Here is a 22,297-nt window from a genome sequence, read left to right as displayed (position 1 = left end):
GAAATAAATAAATACATGAAATTTACAAAAGTACCCTAATAAGTTGAAACGTGTGCACCACATGCCGTTGATCATGGAATCTGTTTTACACCTGCATGTACAGCTAGCTTTCTAATTTCCATAACACAGTCTGCAAGTCGACTGCACCATATGATCATTCAAAGAAAAATGATAATCTAGATACGTTTCTCAATGGTGTCTGCCAATGGCGATGTTTCCTAGGAAACAAGTAACTCTTTGACTCTTGCCCCCAACCGGATATTGCCAATCTTTTGACTTTTTTCTACTTTCAATGTTCATTCATGGAACCTTAATGAATTTTGCATTACCTCGTATACATACAGGCTCCCTGTGGCCCTTATATATAGGTACCATTACCCCTCACTCGTCCATGCTCTCTTCAAAACTGAAAAAGATAAAAAAAAAATAAAAATGGCAAAGAGCTTCATTTTCTTGGTCTTGGCATTGCTTCTGCTATCTGCTGCACCGAGCACACCTCTGTCAACCACTAATGGGCAACATGCTGATGATCCTCAGATACCATTTTCCTCACCAGTAAGTTCTCTTTTTCTAGGGAAATACTAATGTTGCTGGGTTTTTTTGGAGGGCTTATTTTTACAATGTTTTTGTATGTTAACAATTTACAGGAATCAAGTTTCATTGATGATGAGTGCAAAAGTTTGGATGGTGAAGAATGTCGACTTAGGAGGTCCTTGGCTGCTCATACGGATTATATCTACACCCAAGAAAACAATGCACCATGATCTTTTTTGTATTACTCTTTTCCTCTGTAATGTCAATTTGCACCTGAAAAGTAATCAAACTTATGTTTCAAACTGCTTACGTTGATGTTGCCATTGATCACTTAATTCTTATATTCTTCTAAATCAATCTATCATTCTCAACCCTGTAAATTGAAATGAGCATGTATTATATCTGACGGGCTGAATATATACCTAAAAACACTGGAAAAATAATGCAAACTTAATCTCTCATGTAGGGGCTTTGATTTTGAGATTGGGTCTTTAGTGAGAAGGTCGTTTTGTACCATAAATAAATAGGAAGAACATGGTGGCTGTTGATGGTGCCATGGTGGATTATTCTTGAAACAGTGCAATTCTCTGTCTGCCTGTCTGTCAAATTTCTGTCACTATAGGAAAATTTTACAGGTTGTTCGACACCCAAAGTTTGGCACCAATCTGTTGAATTTGACTTCGCCAGGAGGCCATGGTCCAAGGCTGCAAACACACGAGTGGAAACACGTGCTCTGATATTAAAACCTAAAAGGCTTAGGCCTGATGTTTTTTTGGGCTCTCTGAAATCTTATGATCTGAGTTCTGAAACCAACAAAACTCTGGCATTCGTTTACATCAGATTAATGGTTCTTCTTTTCTTCGAATAAAGTCCTTGGTAGATATTCTTAGGACCCCATAGGTCCAATGTTTTTCTAGATTCCATCTTTTTTTGGCACCCAAATCACCAGATAACTGAAAACTAAAATTGGGCTGCAATCCACCGCTCCTAATCGAAGATTTCAAGATATGATTGTATAGTTCCTTATTTCCATTATTTCTTCATTATCTTCGTATCATTAATTCAAAGTGATCGAACTGTTATCAGTTTGTCAAATGAAATAATATTTCTCATATTCTAGTTACATTCCTTGTTGACATTGAGAGATATAGTGAAAAAATCATAAATTCAAGGTTTTTTGCCTTTCAAGTCATAAAGGTAATGAACTTAGAATTTAACTCAATTAATTTATAAAATTATTCTAAAAAGATGACATCATATCTGAATTTAAATCTTCGACGCCTACAACTCTTTCCTTTGTCCGACCTTGCTTGTGTGAAGATTAGTTTTGCTCTTATTGGCATATGTCTTCTCTAGAACCTAACCTATCTATAGGTTTAGCTGCTGTCATAATCTCCTGCCCATTCACTTTTTCAGCACAAAATTATCTAGGATGATAAAGTTTACAACTCAACTGGAGTGTTAATGGATTTCTGTTGAGTTACCAGTCCTTCTCCTTGGATCATTATCAACCACACATGAAACATATGATTGCCTAGGAACTAGAATCAGTCATTTAAGTTCATGCATTTAAGAAGTGCCTTTCTTAATTAGTAGTATTCTTTCTTTTCATCTTGATGTCTCTTTTTTACCTGGAAAATGGTTGGAGAAAGCAAAAAGAGAAAGAAAAAACAATGTTGACATCGGGTCGTTGAATTTAGGGGAGCTACTGCTTTTTTTTTAGAAAAAGAGAAGATTTTCCATTGGATATACATGCATGTGGAAGTATCTGTGCTTGTCTGTTATGGGAAAAACAAAGCCATAACATTTTTGCAGTGAAAATGAATTGAGTTCCAATATTTTCCTCTTCAGCAAGATTAGAAGGTGATGATTAAGATATTGGTTTAATTTATTAATGATCTTTGTCATTTCTATTTGATCTTTACCAATCACCTTATGCCATTAAAAATTATAGTTTGGATTCCATATGCTGAAAAGACTTGCTTGGATATTGTACTTTACCCTTGATATGCTGCATAATCTGCTAATCTTAACGACCATTTGATCCATTAAAAAAGATATTCTGATTCTTTTGAGCCCCAAAAGATGCACTGTTTGAAATTTCTGCAAGTACAGTCTGATGCTTTCTGAGATAAACTTTAGAATAGCATAAAAGCAAAGCAGCTAAGATTATATATAAGAATCAAATTATTCACAATATCAACATGTAAATATCTTACGATTTCATCAACATAAATTGTTCGGAGAACCAATAATTATAAGAACTTTTAGTCAGGTCTGAAACATCCTTCCAAGAAGTGGCAAATTTGTTAACTGCTATAGAGTTTTCAGTCAATAGACAGCTCAATGAAAGGAACTATAACTGACATTGTAACAATATATTTATTATGCTTAAAGGAATGTATTTATAAAGAAAAACTGTCCAATTATATTCTGAATTACTTGTTTATCTCTGTAAAGAGAAAATAAAGCCTGCAGGTTGCATCCATTTTTGCAGAAACTGGTTACTGGCGCCATCTTTTGGAACTTGGAAGAATATGCATCACATAGGTGCAAGCATGGACTGCAAGAACATACACATTAGCAAGGAGAAAGCAAGAGAGAAATGGATAGGAGTGGGATCTGGCATTGTGAAAAAGGGAAGTATTCAAGCAGCACCTGAAGCGTAGATTGTCCTTGATGTGGCTTCTTTTTGATGAAAACATTGTAAGCTAGGCTGAACACAAGTTAGGCAGGCAAATTGATGCCCTCACAAAAAGCTGAAAATAGTACTTTGGGTTATGTTAGTGGATAGCCTTTTCAAATGTTTTGCTTGGTATAGTAGACATTTGAATGGTGAGCCACTACTAGCAGTACCTCCACCACCATTTGTCCTCTTGCCCCTGTTATTGTGAGCAACACTGGATATTGGACTGGCTATGAGGCCTCCTTGTGTCATGACTGGATCCTGTTCACATAAGGGCCACCACTCTAAAAGCAACTTGTTTGATAACAATCGTATACTGCACATGGGAAAAAAATGTTACTTCCCCTTATGACAGTAAAATTAGGGAAATATATTGTGCGACAGGATTTTCTATTTGTTCGTATCTCAGTGCTATTTACTGTTCTTTCTCTAATCCATATCTTAGGTGAAATTCTATAACCAGATTTGTTGGGGTTCATAAAATGATTAATAGATAAAAGTCATGATTGAGTGTTTGATTTGCTTCTGATGGACCACTGCAGATATCATTTTCACATATTCTGCTCTGGAATGTTATATGTGGCGAGAAGAGCTACAAACAGTTGCTTCAAACTATGGATTATTTAGGTGACGTGTGTAGACCATTAAGCTGAGTTAGGATAAAATTATCAAAAGATGTTATTGCATGGTTTGATTCTAATCTCATACAGCTCATACCAAGGAAAAGGCTTGATTAACATCCGTAGCAAACTGAGGAACATAAAATAGTTATATGTGGCAAGATAACTCTCATCTTAATGAAGCAAGTCTACAGAGCTATCAATGGATTGGTTTGTCGACTCAGCTCTTAGGTGAGCAGTGTTGCAGGGAACCTCTTCCAGCTCTGTCAATGCAAGAGAATAAGGACTGCCTATTTTTAGGTCTATCAGCATTTGGCGAAGATCAGAGGCTTCTTCCTTGAGCCTCGCATTCTCTTGAAGAACCTGGTCGTGGCACTCCGACACATGATTTAACTTGTCTATGAGACAGTGGTTCTCATTGCGAAGCCTGATTACCTGTGACCAAAGTTCATCCAGGTGCTTCTGTTTCCGCATCCTTGACCGACGAGCAGATTCTCTATTAGATATCATTCTTCGCAGTTTCCTTTCATCGATGATGCTGAGCTGGTGTTCCTCAGCTTCATCTGAAGTTGAATGATTGCTGAGACTTGTGGACTGTGCAGTGAATTCATGAGCAAGTGGTGGGATGTGGAAATTGGGTAGGCTGCTTAAGAATCTATTGAAATGAAAAGCTGGTATAGTATTTTGCATCATGCCAAGGTTGGCTGGAATCAGGATTGGTTTTTCTGGTGCTACGAAGTGAAGTCCGGTGAGCTCACCAGTAAGCATGGTTTAAGTTCTGAAGTCTATGCCTGAAGCTAGCTGAAGGGTTGTAATGTGTTGCAGTGATTGTACAGCCCTTGAAGGTAGGGAAGGATGGAATGCATGGCAAGGTTTTATAGGAGGAAAATGGCTTCTGAGGTGGGCCAGTTTCAGCAACAAGTGTAACAGTATCAGGGATTACAAGAGCAGAATTGGAAAATTTATCATTAATGTGAATGTCGCTTATCTTATTTATGTATGCTGTGGTAGTAGATACACCACTTGCTTTACATCACATACATTACTTCTAAAGGCAACAGTGCTGCTCTAGATGTTGCAACCATGATCTAATGACACATATTATGTATCTATGCATGCATGCATCAGTTTAGGTGTGTAAGCATGCCATAGAAATTTCAGATTTGGATAATCATCTGGCATCTGATATGAGAAATGCGTTAAAGTCTATCTCTGGAGAATTTTTCATACTTCAAAACTCCAGCAGGGAGTAAGGCCTTGTGCCTGATGATGCAATGAAGTCCCGTTTAAAAGGTAAACCATTAAATAAAGCATAGTTTCTATGACTAATTTTATTATAATCAGATGACTCATTAAGCACTTAAATTTAAGATATCGGAGGGTCCCATAAGAGTGCAATTATCTAGATGGTTTAATATCAGGTACCTAAATCCCAGCAATCTTATTGTCCTTCATTGAACTGAGCTACACAGGTTATCAGTTTCGTTATTCTTTAATGGCCTATCATCGATCGGCATGTTTACCATGAAAGTACCTAAAGTAATATTATTTGTGCCTGAACTAAGAAATTTGCAGTATCTTTGTCAGTACATAATCAGTTGTTTGTTGATGATTAGTTTATACATTGCTGTTAATCTACATCCCTTGAGGTCCACTTTCAAGCATGATAAGGGAGAGATTAATAAAAGAAGATTAGATAAAAAAAGTCTTGGCAAATCTCAGAGGCAGCAACTTGCAAATGCATGTTATCTGCTATTTGTTAATGGAGTACAATATTCTACCCACATCTAATTTGTTGCTTTGTTTGATAACACTACAAAGGCTAGGTGATTCCCCACTAAAAGAACTACTCTAGGATGCTAAATTCATTTAAAATCTGTGGAAAATATTCTGCACTGATGCTAATTTATCATTACAGCTTCATGTCTATGCATGAATGCAAGAGGAAAAAGGTGCTATCATAGAAATGATGACAAAATATTATACTTGAGTTACAGAATGTAGCCTTAATATTCCTAATGTCCTACAGTCCTAGTTCTAACAGACTTCTGGATGCCTTATTCCCCTCCTAGCTAGGCTGTGCCGAAGTCAAATGCAGCAAAGTTACGCCCCCACCTATTATGAACTTGTAATTACAAAGGCTGTTTCCTCTAACGCCCCAAACTCAAATCGAGATATTGTGAGAATTCACTGTGACATATATGTAGAGACTTAAATGCATACTTGTGAGGCGTTTTTTGTGAGACAAAATTGTGAGACCTTATGGTGAAAGTGAACAATACCTCACAAGTTATTGGGTTAAACTACAGAACTGCCCTTAAGAGGGTGACATAAATCTCAGTGATCTTTGACTAAGCTATTGCAGAAGACTGATAGCTGGAAAGGATTGTATAAGAAAATGTTCTAAATTTAGGAAAAAGGTTTGTTTATTTCAGTTAATCATCAAGTACTCCATATAACATAACATTTTCTCAGGGTTTTGAAGATTTCTGTTCTCCTTTAGGAGATTTTGTCTGTATAATGTGTACTCAACTGCGAAAATAATAGTTATTGTCTTTGAATGCTATTGTTGGCATGGATCATATACCTACTAGCTAGATCAGTAGATTGAAGAATAAGAAAGGTTGCTTTATTCCATTATCTGGAAGAACAAGAAGAATGCAGATATTTGTGATCTTTCATGAATGAGAAATTTGGGAGAAGTTCAAAACCTTTCATGTACTCCACACACATGAAAAAGAAGAATCAAAGCCAAACTTTTTGAGCTACACCTGAAAAACTAAAGCTGCCAAAAGGAGTTGGACCAGACATGATTGACTGATAGTAAGTTTTGTGGGGAGAAAAATACACAAAGGTGGGATAGGTTATTCCCACAACTTGAGAGCATGTGGGTACCATAGTATATGCTATTTGTGGAAGGTGAATGGCAAATTAGCTGCTGCATCCATGATTTCAGGTGCAGAATATGAGCAATTGACATTTATCACTAGTAATTTGACCATACTGTATGATGTAAGTCAAAATTTTCCCTATTCATAAATGTTGTGGTATCAGTCACATCCTTTCTGCCAAGGAACTTCAATCACTGAGCGTTCTGAACTTGTGATAGCAACAGATAAAATAAAATGAAGTATGTGAAATGTAATCATATTTAAAGAATTGATTCTCCCCTTGCAAAGCTGCAATTGCACTAACTTAAATTGGTGCAGTAAAGGTAGCTGTGGCATGCATGCAATATTGCATGGAAATCTGATCCTTCACAACACTGACTGTCTTATGCAGTCCATATCAATTACCAGACTTCAATCCTTCATTACACAGGCCATGCCATGCAGTCTAGCAATTAGCACTAATGCCAGAAAACTGTGCCAACTGTGATGTCAAATATATTTAGTTTTTGAAGCACAACATACAGGGTTAATCCTGTATACTGCCTAAAATTGGACCTCTTTCTTTAATAAACGAAAATGCCTTAATTTGATTAATCATTGGCAAATTGGAGATGAGCTAAGGTTTTGGGTCCTACCAATTAAAGAAAACAACAAAAAAGTTTGAAAAGTTAAAGAAGAATAAAAGGGATGATAAATGGCTTACGCAATTGCTTTCTTCAAAAAGGGTTTTGGGGTCCTGGCCTAATATGTTTCTATAGCTAGTATGCAGACAGGGTAGGAGAAGGAGCACCACAAATGTGAAAGAAGTGCTACGCACGGAAGGGGACTGGATTTAACGCCTAATCCATTTGGTGCCAAGCATCATCTTAGAGGGTAACATTTTGAGTTGAAACACATAATTATGCCAAGTGGGTCCTTCTTACTAGTGACCATGGGTGCCTGGTGCACCATTCCTGCACCCAATTGCACAGCCCGTCAACTCAACCCCAACATATGAAGTCTCTCTCCCTTGCACACTTGTGCCAATGTGCGAAAATATGTGCCTGAGGCCCCGAGTCCATAAACAACATGGTTGTATCCAAATTCATGATGAAACTAAGGCATAATGCTAGGGCATGTAATATCTTGGGAGAATGTTCATCAAAAGAAATGAAGCCATGGCAATTGTAGCAGAAGTATCTGCTTTATACTTGCATATTGGCAAACATTCATTCATCATGCATTCAGGTTATGCAATGTAGGGTGTGGGTTACTTTTAGTACTGCCTCTGAAAAATTTGTTGTCTCAAACAATTGGCTGCTTTCAGTAATGGTAGGAGTCCCTTGGAAATTCTGTGACCACACAGGCTACCATATCAGCATCTGCTTTCAAAACCAGCACCTGTACCAAATATGCACTGTCTCCACTTTCTTCCCACTTTAACAACCACACTTTTTTCTTTCTTCCCATTTGTTTTCTTTCGTGTGGTCATCACATTTTGGAGTAATAGGTTCAAAAAGGATAAGGTCATGACCATTTTTCCTCTTCTGCTATATTTCATGATCCTTATTCCACATTTCTTACTAAAAGATGCAATTTCATCAGTTTTTTTTTACTGATATTTTTCAAAATCTTCACATGGCGTTGTTGTCAATGACACATAGTTTGTTTGTTTTATATTAATAATGGTGGATGGTGCGTTTAGAATATTATTGACTTGCATGCTTGTTTTCTGGCCTGATGTAACTTTATCAAGGTCTTAATCCACAACAATATGGATATCTCAATATTATATAAATCAGTACTACTACATCTTCATTATCCCTCTGGCTTTGGTTTAATAGTGCCATGTATTGAGCTTTTATAGCTCCATGGCTTCCTACAGGAGCCATTCATCGATCATTGGATATTTTGTTCATGAAAGGATCGGTGTCCCAACCATATTCTTCCTAGGACAATCCTAAAAGCACAGTGTTGCCAAACTTGCAACCAATAGACGTGCCACAGTGATCAATCTCTATCCATCAGAATATTCATCATGATGAAGGTCCACATCTCTTGTGACTTTGTCTTGCAATTAATCCAATGGAAACACCTAAGTTCGTTCTGGTAAATAATAGGTCGATTGCTTAGTGATCTCATACCATATTCCTGAGAACGAATCAGCATTAAGAGGTTGATATGCACAACTTTCTTATATTATTTGAATTCCTGCAGGAATGATCAAGGGGATTCTCCAAGTACCCTAAGCCACAAGCCTGATCATTAGCCCCACGCATTAACCGGCCAATTCACTAATGACAAATACACAAGCAACATACTCATACTGGCTTTGTGGAGATGTGCCATGCTTTATTTACCATCATCATCGGTTTTGAACCTAACCAGAAAAGTGGCGTAAGCATGTCAACTTCAAACTTTGGTGTCTCCATTAGCAAGTAAATTGCATCATGGGACTAGCACAAGTTTCAACAGTTCACAGACTATGAACTGAAGTAGGGTTAACTAAACCATGGTTGTATACATATGTGACAGTAGACCAAGTTATATCAAACTCTGATTTCCCATTTATGACATTGCTTAATCTATTGGATTAAGCATATAACATAAGAGCATACTGTACAACGATCTGTTTGTTTCTTGTCTAAGAATAAGAAAACTATTAGAAAAGGTCTCAATCTCATTGTATATTTAATCTTATTATAGTTAATATCACTGTTGAAGGCTTTCAGCACAACAGAACATAAATGTGTCAAATAACAGGATGGCTGCTTAAGTACTGCAACTGAGTTGGTTGCCTCATTTTAGAGCATCTTGTACCTAGTACTGGATACATTTATCTGCCAAATACTAGTTTTTTTTGTCCTGTACCATATTTCTTGTACTCGGAGATTTTAAAAATTTGTTACAGATATACTTGGTGTTGACTATACGCTCGAGAATGATCCAGGAAGCACATTCCTGCATATAGCTAATTCCTCATCTTCCCTGTGAAAAGTTATCTATGGACCTAGAGGGTATACCAAAGCCACTCGCAAGGAGCCAGAGCCATATGCGAAAGGTCTTGAGTGGCAATGAGTGCATTTTTTATTGCACGAGGGGACACTTTAGACCTATTGGCCTCCCCATTTTTTGAATAGGACAAATTGTTTGCGAAGTATACTTTTCCTTTCTCATACATTCAAACGTGTATGGTATAATCACATTATCAACTTTGTCGATTATTCTGCTACGTACTCTTCTTTTTCTTTGTAATTCTTTTGGTATGTGGTCACTATTGATGTTAGTCACTTGGTCTATCTTCATCTTTAGAAACTAGCAAAATTGGAATATTGCTCTAAACAGCTTTAACCATTGATCCATCAGAACTTATGGACAAACACATAAACAGAAGCATTATCGATATTTAAGACCACCCTTTTGACCCCAATCAATCCCTATGGATGATCGAGGAAGTTTTTATGCAATTGTAATTAAACAATTTAATTTGTCTTGGTTGGCTGGCATGTGGCTCTGAAACAAAGCCTAAAGCCTAAAGCCTAAAATTTATGATCATACTTTTTTGAAACTTTACTACAGAGCTACGGGGTTCATATTAAACAGGCAAAGATTGTTTTCTTGGGCCACAAGTGAGTTGGGAACCTCGACAAACTGCAACGCCTTCCTGATTTTTGAAGAATTGTGATGTATTCCGGAATCCAGATATCTCCCAACAATAGTGAAATCTATTGTTCTAGTATGACTATGGAAGAAGCAATTAAAAACTAGTAGGATTTGAGTACATGTGGAACCAAGCCCATTTTGTCATCAGAGACATAAATCCAGCACCTAGTAAAATTGCAACATATGATCAAGCCTGGAGCTTCATATTTGTTTGATGCTTAGGGCCCATAAATTCAGCTGCCAGGAGTTCTACCAAAGCCATATAATTCAGCAAACCTGCTGAGCAAGCATTTTGTAGTCCTACTATTATAAGTGCAGTTGGGCTGGTCTCACTGTAAACCCTTGACAAATCAACCTAGAACAATTCCAAGCAGAGTAGTAGCAGAAAAGAAGAATTCCATGATTGCTTTCATTTTGAGCTTATATTCAGCCTGAAGATAAAATAGAATGTTCACCAATAGACTAAAAGATTATAAAAAATTGGTGTTTGACAGAGAATAGAGAGTTGGATCATCTGTAATATACATTCCCCCAATCCCATTTCCTCGTAACATTTGCTGGAAGCAAAGAGCAGCAATGGGTGATTGTATGGTGCACCGGTTGTCAGAGCCTCCCATGGCAAGACCAATCACCACTGAATGAACTATAATTCCCAACTCTAACACCTGCATTTAGAATAAAAAGGTTTGTGATTAATTGCTTGCATGATTATGTAATCAATACCAAGATAACTCCATAGACCAAATTCTATGTCAGATAACATTGACGCTCTAATGTAACCTGAGCAATAAAACGATTGTGAATAAACAATTGTGATTCTTTATCATCCTTGCCATCGTTACTTGTTATCTTCTCAAGTGCATGGCCATGTCCCTGTCCGAAACTCTTCATTTGGCTACTCCACTTTTTCAACATCTCAACCTTATCCGCCAATAAAGCTTTAGCTGAACGTTTCTTGCACATACTCATGGCAAAAGAATCCACCATCGGGGGCCGATAGCCTTGCCGCGAAAGTCGTGAAAGGGAACTTCATGGATTTTCAGGCAAACAATCAGACATGATGTCGTGGAAAGAGTCCGGTAACACGTGCATGTAACCTGTTGCTAGAATAACCCTGGAAGCAAATGCCTTTACCACCATGAATAAATCCTTGTCGGGTCTAAATGCGCGCAAGAGAAGGGAAACCGTGGTGAGCACACGCCAATCATGCTAGCGACTAGAATTGAAGCAATTACAATGATTTTTAGCTTTCTAGACTCGGATTTCCGTGCACTGATTCTGCTTCTCATTGAGCAAATGCGAATGTCGTGGATAAAAATGAGATTTTGGTCTCATCCTAAAAGTAAATTGATGTGACTTGCGCCATAAGAAGTTTTGACAACTTTTATTCAAGCACAAACTGAAGCAGCAGTGAGAATCAGTGACTTGGTTATCATATGCTAGCCTGTAAAGAAATAAAACCAATGGGGTTTTAAGTGAAGGAAAAAATCTACTTATCCAAGGAAAACTGGAATAGTGAGGAAAATATCGAGTTGAATAGGGCAGCCATGAATCCTATTTATAAAAAGAAATCCAGCAGGAGAAATTGCATCCTTTAAGGCCAGGTTCAAGTTACAAAGCAAATTTAGAACTCTTCACAATTTTAGTCTCCCTATGATTGTATCCTTGCATTGATTTCAGACTTTAGCTCTATCCTTCAGTGCCTTCAGAACCGAATTTCATCAAAAGATGCCATTTTCAACATTACTTCAAATGGTGCAAAATCAAGCCAAATCTTCTATGGTCTTTCTCTCCAGATATATGTCCACAAAGGAGATCCGGTAGCCTAATCGAGTAACTGAATCCAATCACCAGTCTACTGCCTTCAAAATCTTCCTTCAGCTATCTAGTTTTTCACACCATCCCACTTATTTTTAGCCTCAACTTCAGCCAGCAAAATAGCTTCATTCCATTACCCTCTTCCAACCTTGTGATTTGAGCATAAATCATTTATCCCAAGGTTTCAAAAGTTTCATTCTAAAGCCAAAAAAGATGCACAGTCGATCATATCAATTATCAAGCCAATTTAACAAAAAAATCAAAACAAAAATAGAATTGTGTGCATTATAATGCATCTACTACACAACATTTGATTTCATCAAGATGACTCTCAAGGCAAAGAAAATTGTCGCCTAGTCCACTTAGCAAAACAAATATCCCCAACCTATATACAATTACACTAGTCTCAAATCTCATAGGCATAATGATATGTTATTACTCAAGAGCATGGTTTTCCATTTTAACACAAGCAAGTAGTATTGACATAGAAAAAATAAAACACTTTCAGGACTACAAGTCAAGAAGCACAGCCGTGCTACAGCCTGCAAATGCAAGAGTATGACTATAACAAGAGGGATTAAATAATAAGTAAGGCATGTGTTCTTCCCAGTTCTTGCTGCACCAGTCATTGAAAATTGCAACTCTAGCTAGTGGTGAACAAAAAGAAGATACATTTCTATCGCACCATGCTCGTATAGCCTGAAATATTACATACACAACAGACTATGAATTTTGGTGCCAACCAATTCTCTTTGCTCCTCAACTACTCAAAACCTATAACAGCAAATCAATTATACCATCATTACTCATACTTAAACCTCCATTGAACCAAAGCCAAAAAAAGGGCCAAAAGGGTAAAAGAAGTATCAATTAGATATAGAGACGAGCAAAAAATTTGCGAGCTTTATCTCTAAGATGGCTACTTTAGCTTATTGCCATGGCAAACCGATGCTCTTATATATGAAAGCAATCAAAGAACTTTGAAGACCATTACAACGATATGGAAATTCCACATCAAATTCAACGATTAAACAAATCTCTTCAATTTGCTTTCCAGACAAAAAAAAAAAAAAAAACCCATGCTTGGAAGCAATGAATCGAACAAAAAACATAGTTTTGCAAGCAATCAGAGAACTTTGAAGACCCAGAATGGGATTCCCACACGGGGGATTCAGATTTTAAGCAAGTTTCATCATTTTGCTTTGCAATTATTCAGAAAAAAAAAAAGATACATTTTTTCTGGCACCAAACATTGTTTTGGTCAGATTGATTTCAAACCAAAAATTAAATGAAGGTGCCAAAGTGTCTATTTTGCACCTTTGGTCATACCCTTTTCTCGAGTTTTCCTTGCAACTGGAAACTTCTAGAAGCAAGGGGCCATTCCGTGCTAATTGTTTTCCAGAACCACTCCTTTTGACAGATTAGGGTTTAAGAGATGAGACGCTATTTATAGTAGTGGTCGCAAAGAAAACGATGACGCACCCGATTTTCATAATTCAATTCTGGGTTTATAAATTTCCAATATTTACGCTTTGTTCCACTCTTTTCTTCCCACTATTTATATAAAAAAAAATATAGGGGCTTAAATGCAAATTTTGAAACCCATTTCATATCGAGTTAAGAGTGATAATGGATTTAATCGGATTTAAATTTGATTTGTTTTGAGTAATATTTTAAAATTTCAAAACTCAATTCAATTATGAATTGATAATTTTTTTAAATAGAATTATTGATTCAAATCGAATTCTACAAGATATTAAACCTTGAACTATAACTTTATGACATAAACCCCTGCTGTCTTTTCTTGTTTAAACATGAAATAGTCAGAAAGATCCAAATTATAATGGTAGGAGACTTATCCCCATTCTCAAACCTGATACATGACAAGTAAAGGATAATTCACTTTGTTGCATGATATGGTAATGAATGTGCACTCATCAATCCAAAATAGCAAGAAATATACATCATAGGGCAAAATGGGCGCCAGCAAAACAGAATTTCAGTGGCCATCAAAAAGAATCAAAGAAGGCAGGTTTCTCACTCAACAAATATACAGTTAATGCAGAAAATAGTGCAATAAGAATTGCTATCAAAATGTATAGCAGCTTGAGGTGGCCTGTTTTCCTTTTTTCGCAATTTCCACCCTTGAAACTTTGCCAGTGCCACCACCGGGACCAACTGCAGTCATACAAAGAGATGCATATTTTGATTGTTCATCCACCTGTTTCAGAAGGAAAAGTAGAGATGATTCAAATGAATTATGGTTTTTAATTTTATGTATATATGACCATTATATTCAACATAAAAGCTGACTCAAAATCTTCATCAGTGTGCAGCATAATTCTCTGAATGATGTTCTTGTTCAATATCATTTAGGATGACTTGCTAAGAAAAACACTATCACTCGAGGCATATCCATCAAATCTTATCAATGCTCCATGAACCCTTACAGTAATAATAAATATTGGCACAAAAGGTGAGATGAGCATTCAGTTGAAATGTGTAATAATAACTGAAACTACAATATGACTTTCATATCATGAGACACTCCCAATCAACCAACATGGTCATATAAGTGCATTCACAATTTTATGGTTAGAGAGGGCAGAGGGGTAATTGGAGTCCAACATACAAAGAACCAATGCTAACAACATTAGGATGTTAGATAAATTACTTTGCATATAATGTGTGCCTCAAAAGTGGATACAGATGAAATATACTCTTCCTGATTACATGCTTGACCCACATCTTTGACTGCATTTGCATCAACTAGAGAAAAACCTGAAGAGTACCTGTCTGTACACTTGTGGCTGAGAGAACTGCTTTCTTGAATGTTTCTGTGCAGGTAGCTTTAATTGAACCACTCTTGGAAACAGATATCTCTCCGCATTCATCATCTCCAGAGTTGTAGACCGATGTAGAGTCAGTTTTCTCTGTATTTTGTAACTTTTTCACCAATATTTCCTTCTCCTTTACTAGTGACAATAGCTGCAAAGAACATTTTTAAAAGAATTAAACTGAAGGTTTTAGCTCAATAAGAATGTTTAGATCAGTCAACTAATCATTTGTTTCACAAAAAAAAGCTACTACGTTGGAAAAAAGAAAATGCTAGTCACTCATGCATAATCATTATGATTCTTATTGTCATTTTCTTTTCCAGCTCCAACATGATAGTACATGTACACACAAAATCATGTAAAACAACTCAATTCCGCGGGATACCATAGGAATTTATTTCAAGAGCAGAGGACATATTTTATTTTTGTTTATATCACAGTAAAATAAAGTTATACCTGCTTTTGAATGCGTTCCCTTTCTGTAGCTAGTTGGGTAACCATATCTGTGATTACCTTTGTCCTGTAATTTATTTCTTTTGCATTTGCATCTTTTTCAGTGTTAGCTTTGTCCAAAGATGTCTCTAAGCATTCAATTTTATGCCTCAGGATGCCTAGCTCGTTATTAAGTTCAAAGTTAGATTCAGACAATATAATGCATTGCTCCTCCACACTCTCAGTCTTACTTTCAGCTTTTGAAACCTTTGATTTTAGATCTTCAATTAAAGTTTCCATATCCCAAATTGCTGAGTAAAGCATGTTCTGCTGCTCCTGACTTGCTTCAGAAGATGCTTTTGCATGCTGTAGTTGAATCTCCGATTCTCTCAACTGTTTCTCAAGTGAGGTCACCTTCTTTGTGTTATTATCATTATTACCTTTAAGAAAATTCAACTCTTCAGTAAGTTCCAAGTTTGCATCTGTTAACTCTGTAACTTTGGCTTCTGCACTTTCAGCCCTACTTTCTGCTTCATAAATCCTTTCTTTCAGTGAATCAATAAAGATTTCCATTTCATGAAGATGCTCTTGACTTGTTTCATTGGTGGCATTTGCGCTCTTCAGCTGTAGCTCAGATTCTTTTACCTGTTCCTCGAGTAATTTCACCTTCTTCCTCAAAGTGAATACTTCTGAAGCTTTTGCAGCATGTTCTGCATTGCTGCTCTCAAGCCTTTTTAATGCAATATCTTTGGTATTTAACTCTTCAATGCAACCTTCGAGTTTATATTTGAGCTCCGCTTCTCGTTGAATTGAACCATTCAGGTTAAACTGTACAATCTGAAGTCGACCTACCAGTTCCTTTGCAATTCCCATGCGCACCTCAGCAGCACTTTCTGCCTCTAGAAACCTTCCCCAAACAACTTCTGCTGCCTCTTCCATGCGAACAGCTACTTGTTCAGTATAATGTAGCTTCAGTTTTAATTGTTCTTGGCTTTGACCCGACTCTGATAATTCCTTTTCAAGATCTAGCTCCCTTGCAAGTGATTTTTCAAGCATCCTTAGAATATGTCTTTGTTGTTTAACATCCAGTACTTTTGATTTTCCAATGATGTTTGATAGCTGATATTGTTCAGATATATCCATGGCCTTGTCATTGTTCCCTATTAATATGCATCTCTCAGAGTGGTATAACGATAAAAAATAAAACAAAAATATGTTAATTGTTTATCAGGGGAACTTCATTGTTTGTATTGGGCAAGCTCTTAAATTATAAGCTACATTTTTAACTTAATGTTCTAATGTTATGTGATGAACTTAAGTTCAAACTTACAGTTATCATGTCTGAAATATGAAGAGGAACCCTGCAGCTTGGATGACTGCATCTTCAACTCCAAGACAAGCTCTTGACACTTTTTCATGGATTCTTCAGAATCATGCAGCTTCTTTTCCAGTTTATTGAATACTGTTCCCAAATGTCTGCATGAAGATATTTTATGACGAGCATCAACAATCTCAGCTTGAACAGGATCCAAGACAGTTTCCACTTCCCTTAACTCAGAATCTAAAATTCCACATAAAAGATCAAACGCCAATGCCTTCTCAATAAACTGAGCTGAAATATCACTATTTGCTGAGTTAATTGCTCCAGGACCATTGTCCCAACCCAAAAGGAGCATCAAAATTACATGCAAATTTACCAATTTTTCATTACAATATGCCAAGTCCAAGTCAACTGTGTTTAAAATGGTATTTTGCATTTCATGGATGCCCTCTCCATTTGACGAGGCCTCTTCATGAACTGTATTTGACTCTGGATTGCCCATATACATATATTTATCATCAACATTGAAGCCATTCGTTCCCATGGCTCAATTCTTTGTTTAGCTACCTGAGGAAAGGAGGAAAAAAAAGAAAAGGCAAAAGTCAGCATTATTGTTATGTCTTTGCAACCATTAAAGTCATTCATTTCCACGGCTCAATTATTGTTCCATTGTACTGCTACAAGTTAAAGCTTTGCAACTAATTCTTATATGTGAAACTGGGAGTACTATGGATGTGCTTATGTGAGTGACTATTATGTCTCACAACATTTATGCATACAGATAATTGATCTTTAAATACAGCTTTTAGTACATATAAAATCATGATAGCAACAATGCACCACAAAAATTCAGCAAAAGAAAAATGTACCATAAAACTTACTGTCTCACATCAATGAAGAACAAATGTAAACTGGGATAAGATGCCATGGTTTCAGCATAATCTCCCTAAGCATGTGCTGATAGCTTGGATGGCTATCCTTAACAAGCTGCCTACTTTGCACAGACTCTCTTCTTGGCATGTTCCTATTGCCAACTGCTTATGTTTCTTTGAAAGCAAGTTGATGAAGATAGAGATCACTTATACTTTTCTTTCTCCTATATTAAGCAGTTATGGAGCAAGTTATTGTATTGTTCTGGAATTCAAAGGGATGTGGGAAACTGGTCAGATGAATTTGGTTGAATAAAGTCATTGAAGGGAAAATCTTTGCCGGTTGTAATGCTCAAATTAGCCTGGAATGCATGCATTTATTTCATTTGGCAGGAAAGGAACAGTAGGCAGTTTGAAATTTTCAACTGTATTCTTGATACTAGAAGGTTCAGATTGCAGGACTTCTCACAGGCAACAAAGGACAAGCATGTTTTTCTTTGTAAGAGCTAGTGACTTTTTGATTTCTTGTAAATTATTTACATTGTATATGGCTATACTTGTTGTATAGCCTGTTAGTTTTTGTACAGTATTACTTGTAGCAGGTTACCTCCCTGCTTTCTTGGATAAATTGTGCAAATCTGTAAAATTGGATCGAAGCATTTGATTTTTTTTGTTTAATTAACTACTCAACAAACATGACCTAGATAATCCTAACATCAAATGTTCTTCCGGAACAACAACAACTAAATCACATTGTTTTAAAGCAGTGTTCAGCCACAAATTTTGGGTTCTATCTAACCAGTATGCAGTAAAATTCAGCTAAAGAAAACCCATTGATGCACATCACTATTCATTCACTCAGGTCTCTCCTCTTTTTAAGTTGTGAAAGCAAATTGAAAAAGACAAATTAACCATAAAGCAATAAAATCAGTCATATTTATTAACTAACTCTTCTTGGAACTTGAAAGCTTCCCTAACCATGATGCAAAATGCAATCCAAAATCTTAATGATCCCCATCAGTAATAGTAATGGAACATTCATCAATTTCCACATTTTTGACAACGATTCGAGACTTAAATTCTACAATAAGATTCAGATGAAAATCCAATAAAAATTTATATCAGTTCTTCACTAATACTTCCACCAACATGAGATGAAAAGTCAAAGATCCTAGAGTCAAAGATTGGCAGTCATTCAAAGACACCAAGCCAACACCAGATATGATTCTCTCCCATTAATCCCAAATCCCAACTAGAATTTAAAGTGACCAAACTGTCATATTTTCCCACAATAAATGAACATGCAATTATAACATAACAGAAAAGAAAGAAGAAAAAAGAAACAGCTACAGTTATAGTTTAGTTCAGAACAAGAACACTTGGCAAGGAACATAAGAAATGAGATGAAAAAGAGGTACCTGAGAGCAAAATCTTGATGGGGCTTTGATAATTCTTGGGAAGGAAATGGATCAGCCAAAGAAGAATTTTCATTACCCTTTTCAACTACCTCTTCATAATACCGTTGATGCTCTTTGATCTGTCTGTTAACGAGAGCCCTTGAAAGAGTCTAAAATGAGTCGTGGGTGTATTAGCAAGTCAATGTCAATGACAGTGGGTGATGGTTTAGGGGAAGAAATGACGTGGTCGGCACACGTTAGCAACCACCAGGGGACCTACGTTGAATTATTGAGATGCCAAAAAAAAAAAAAAATTACAATCTTGAAGTTATCACATGTTTACCAAAAGAATTTGTGCTAGAAAGCCTGCAATTTTATAAAATTTCAGATCATTCGTCACTTTCTTCTGATTATTTGTCACTCTTTCTGATTTTGGCATATAGACATAGACGTGGGTTAGATCCCGCTATCCCCCCTCCTCCTTCTAAGGGCACTAGTCGTCTTTTACAACAAAAAACAAATAATTTTTAACCTTTTGGGGCCCAACAGATATAAAGTTCGGACCACCCAACCAAAAAAATTGGTCACGTAGCCCATACAAATTATTGAATTCAGGCCTATTAAACAATATGTTGTAGTCCAGATACACTTTGTGCAGGACCCGATCCTCAAAGGCCTATATCAAGATTTGTATGGTTCGATTCAGTTGATTTCTTTTGGTTTTTTTGTTTCTATTTTGTATTTACACATACTTCAATTCAATGCATACAGCTTGATTCCCCTTCATTTTCTTCATTTTTTTTTTCTTTACTGTTCTATAAATTCTTAGTCGCATTTACCTGAAATTCAATGATGAACATTTCTCATAAGTGCGAATACCAAAGTGATACTTGCAATTTTTGTTAAAAACTTCGGAGCTCAAAGACGGAATTAGGGTAGAGATTGTGGGGTAGCTATCGCCACTGAAATCTTGAAAATTAATTTTAATCATTATAAAATTACTCAAAATTTTAATGATTTTTATATTTTGCCCCCCGCTAGAATATAAGAAAGGTAAGTGAAATTATTATAAATAAATCCTTTTTTTTTTTGGTTTTAGACCCCATTAATTGTAAAAAAAATTCTTAAGTTGGACTATTTTGTAATATTAAAAAGTATGTGAAAAAAAAGTAATGGTTTGGAATGTAAACATAAAATTATTATACTAATATTATTGATAATTACTATAATAATTTTGCCCTCCCACTAAGTATAAACTTCGGATCCATCCCTGTAATGGAGCTTACGTTTTATAATCAGATTCTTTGGATTTTTTTTCTCTTTCAAGTAAGAAATTAATTATGAAAATTTTGATATTTGAGGTCGATATTAATTATATATTGGATTTGTTATATTTGTATCATTGCCAAAAAAACTTTCTGTACCAAACCAATTTTAGAATACCAAACAACACCAAAAACCCACCACGAAAACATGCTTACAAAACCCTAGAAATTTCTTTGAAACATTTACCTTCAAAATGTACATGTAGGCTCCTTCTTATCCATTCTAACTTTAATAAGAAAAACAATGTCTTTTAAGTACTAAAGGCATCAAAGACCTTTCTCCTAAAGCATGCTATCATATTAGAATTTAGACTAGATATTTAACTAACATGTCAATCTTTGTGCTTGCTTGGCAACAAGTTAGGCCATTTCACTCACCAAAGAATAAATTGTTAAATTTGTAAATACTATTTTTGGTTGGCTCATAGCATCCCGACCACTCGAATGTACCAACAATGAACATTCAAGTTAGATTTTTCACTTCACTTTACAGTTTGATTATCTTATCTATTCATTTTCATAAAATAATTTCTACTTTAAAATAATTAAGTTCGAGAATGATTAATTTCATGACATGCTAAAAAAAAAGTTTAGCAATTATGGTTGTTTGTCAAACTACTAATATGTTCTAAGGTTGTCAATTGCCCTTGATTTTGTGGCATTCCATGCAAATCAAAACGCAATATAATTTCAAGTTTAGTTTAATTAATTTATATAATTATTTTGTGTTGCTCGATTAATTTAAATATTTAATGGGATCTTAATGAAAAAAACAAAATGAAACATTTTTATTTCATAATTTGGTAAAAATCGGTTCACTAAGACAAAATGAGTAGAACAAGAGTCTAAGGCCATCAGCATCCATCAATAATACATGCAAAACCCCATGATAGTTGACAGGTTTGAAAAAAAACTTTGTACATTATATTGGACTAATTTTCATACATGATTAGTTATATGAGCTTTCTTCGACAAGATGGCAAAGTGTCAGTAATTGTACCAAACCTTTGTAAGACTTTGCTTTGCTAAAAAACAAATTACAAAGAATTCTTTTGTTGAGCAAAGTTTGTGAGCAGATAAATAGATTGTCAATCCTTCTAGTTTGAGTAAACAGTTTGAGAAAAAGGGAGAAATAGTAAATATTAAAATTTAAAATTATTAGATAATATTTTTTAAAAATGATTGTATAAACCAACGAAATTAAATTTTAAATTCAATACGAAAACTATGTTTGATCAAGGCTAGATAGTTATCAAAATATCCGATGAAGGGTGACAGACAGTGGAAAAAAGCCCTTGTATTTTTGGTCAGTTCCTTCCCTAGGATGAGATAGTTAACTTCAACTCTTCTATTCATGGATTGGAAGTTGGGAAAAAAAAAGTGAAAGAGTGAAAAAAATTGAAGTAAAAAAAAAGTTAGAGGTATAGGAAAGTTACTAGCATTTTCAAGCGAGCATCTTCTAACGAGGAAAGGTGAATCTTATGAAATTAGGGTTTTTGAGAGAGAGAAAAAAGTTAGGCCAAAAGTTAGTATCAAAAAGTTTGAAAACTATCGTTCAACAACATCCCTCATCATGCTATGCAATGATATGTTTGCATGAAATTCATAAAAACTTAAATTTTTTATTATTTCATTTTTCAGACTCAACTGACATTCATCTCATTCTCTACCATTCAAGATCCAACTGAAATGTTTAGTACTGTTCAGCACGCTAGCTTTCGGTTATACTACATTATATTATATATCGTATAATAGAAAGACTGACCTTTTTACATATGCTACATTAGCTTTGGCCTTAGCTTGCATGAAATTCATAAAAATTTAGATAAAAAGGGGTTAAAAGTGTTAGAAATTGAATATAAACATGCTAATTATTATGGATGACACAGTCCTTGATTCAGGTCAAAGAACTCTGAAGCTTTGTT

The 22,297-nt window shown here is 35.7% G+C and overlaps 2 protein-coding genes, 2 non-coding genes and 2 pseudogenes across 9 annotated transcripts; 1 reads left to right on the top strand and 5 right to left on the bottom strand.

Moving 5' to 3' along the window:
• Positions 1 to 301: 301 nt before the first annotated feature.
• On the top strand, positions 302 to 1,545 carry LOC111282894 (phytosulfokines-like). Its single transcript, XM_022871177.2, has 2 exons — positions 302 to 555; positions 648 to 1,545. The coding sequence occupies exons 1-2, from the start codon at positions 433 to 435 to the stop codon at positions 762 to 764; spliced, it is 240 nt and encodes a 79-aa protein (XP_022726912.2). The 5' UTR covers positions 302 to 432; the 3' UTR covers positions 765 to 1,545.
• Positions 1,546 to 3,874: 2,329 nt separating this feature from the next.
• On the bottom strand, positions 3,875 to 5,161 carry LOC111282721 (basic leucine zipper 43 pseudogene; annotated as a pseudogene). Its single transcript, XR_016342073.1, has one exon. The product of XR_016342073.1 is annotated as a basic leucine zipper 43 pseudogene (transcript).
• A 4,933-nt stretch (positions 5,162 to 10,094) lies between these two features.
• LOC111281869 (zinc transporter 7-like) lies at positions 10,095 to 11,754 on the bottom strand (annotated as a pseudogene). The gene is made up of 3 exons (XR_016342074.1): positions 11,154 to 11,754; positions 10,899 to 11,038; positions 10,095 to 10,835 (listed from the first exon to the last, which is right to left on the bottom strand). The product of XR_016342074.1 is annotated as a zinc transporter 7-like (transcript).
• Positions 11,755 to 11,900: 146 nt separating this feature from the next.
• On the bottom strand, positions 11,901 to 19,500 carry LOC111281868 (WPP domain-interacting tail-anchored protein 2). Of its 4 annotated transcripts, none has more exons than XR_016342071.1 (6): positions 19,069 to 19,500; positions 16,791 to 17,348; positions 15,485 to 16,620; positions 14,984 to 15,179; positions 13,521 to 14,412; positions 11,901 to 12,965 (listed from the first exon to the last, which is right to left on the bottom strand). XR_016342071.1 is itself a non-coding variant. In XM_089760555.1 (6 exons), exons 3-6 carry the CDS (start codon positions 17,323 to 17,325, stop codon positions 14,405 to 14,407), a joined length of 1,875 nt encoding a protein of 624 aa, XP_089616681.1. In that variant the 5' UTR covers positions 17,326 to 17,348; positions 17,663 to 17,915; positions 19,069 to 19,487; the 3' UTR covers positions 11,901 to 14,404. The 4 variants fall into 4 exon arrangements, 2 of the variants coding, with proteins under 2 accessions (XP_089616681.1, XP_022725363.2); XR_016342072.1 differs by having other exon boundaries at positions 11,901 to 12,389; XM_089760555.1 differs by adding an exon at positions 17,663 to 17,915 and having other exon boundaries at positions 11,901 to 14,412; positions 19,069 to 19,487.
• On the bottom strand, positions 13,157 to 13,242 carry LOC149518673 (small nucleolar RNA R160). The gene has a single exon (XR_016342528.1). It is a non-coding gene; the product is annotated as a small nucleolar RNA R160 (small nucleolar RNA).
• Positions 13,313 to 13,393, bottom strand: LOC149518672 (small nucleolar RNA R160). The gene has a single exon (XR_016342526.1). It is a non-coding gene; the product is annotated as a small nucleolar RNA R160 (small nucleolar RNA).
• Positions 19,501 to 22,297: the final 2,797 nt, after the last annotated feature.

This window comes from Durio zibethinus, chromosome 5 (assembly GCF_047325235.1).
Source record: "Durio zibethinus cultivar Kanyao isolate XHJ-2024 chromosome 5, ASM4732523v1, whole genome shotgun sequence".
In the NCBI taxonomy this organism is placed as follows: Eukaryota; Viridiplantae; Streptophyta; class Magnoliopsida; order Malvales; family Malvaceae; genus Durio; species Durio zibethinus.
This window is presented reverse-complemented; position numbering and strand designations above follow the sequence as displayed.

Coding starts and splice junctions, on each gene's coding strand:
- LOC111282894 (XM_022871177.2), top strand. CDS start 433: ATGGCAAAGAGCTTCATTTTCTTGGTCTTGGCATTGCTTCTGCTATCT. Junction 556..647: donor AGATACCATTTTCCTCACCA/GTAAGTTCTCTT, acceptor AACAATTTACAG/GAATCAAGTTTCATTGATGA.
- LOC111281868 (XM_022869628.2), bottom strand. CDS start 17,325: ATGGGAACGAATGGCTTCAATGTTGATGATAAATATATGTATATGGGC. Junction 16,621..16,790: donor ATATTTCAGACATGATAACT/GTAAGTTTGAAC, acceptor GCATATTAATAG/GGAACAATGACAAGGCCATG. Junction 15,180..15,484: donor GGGAACGCATTCAAAAGCAG/GTATAACTTTAT, acceptor TGTTCTTTGCAG/CTATTGTCACTAGTAAAGGA.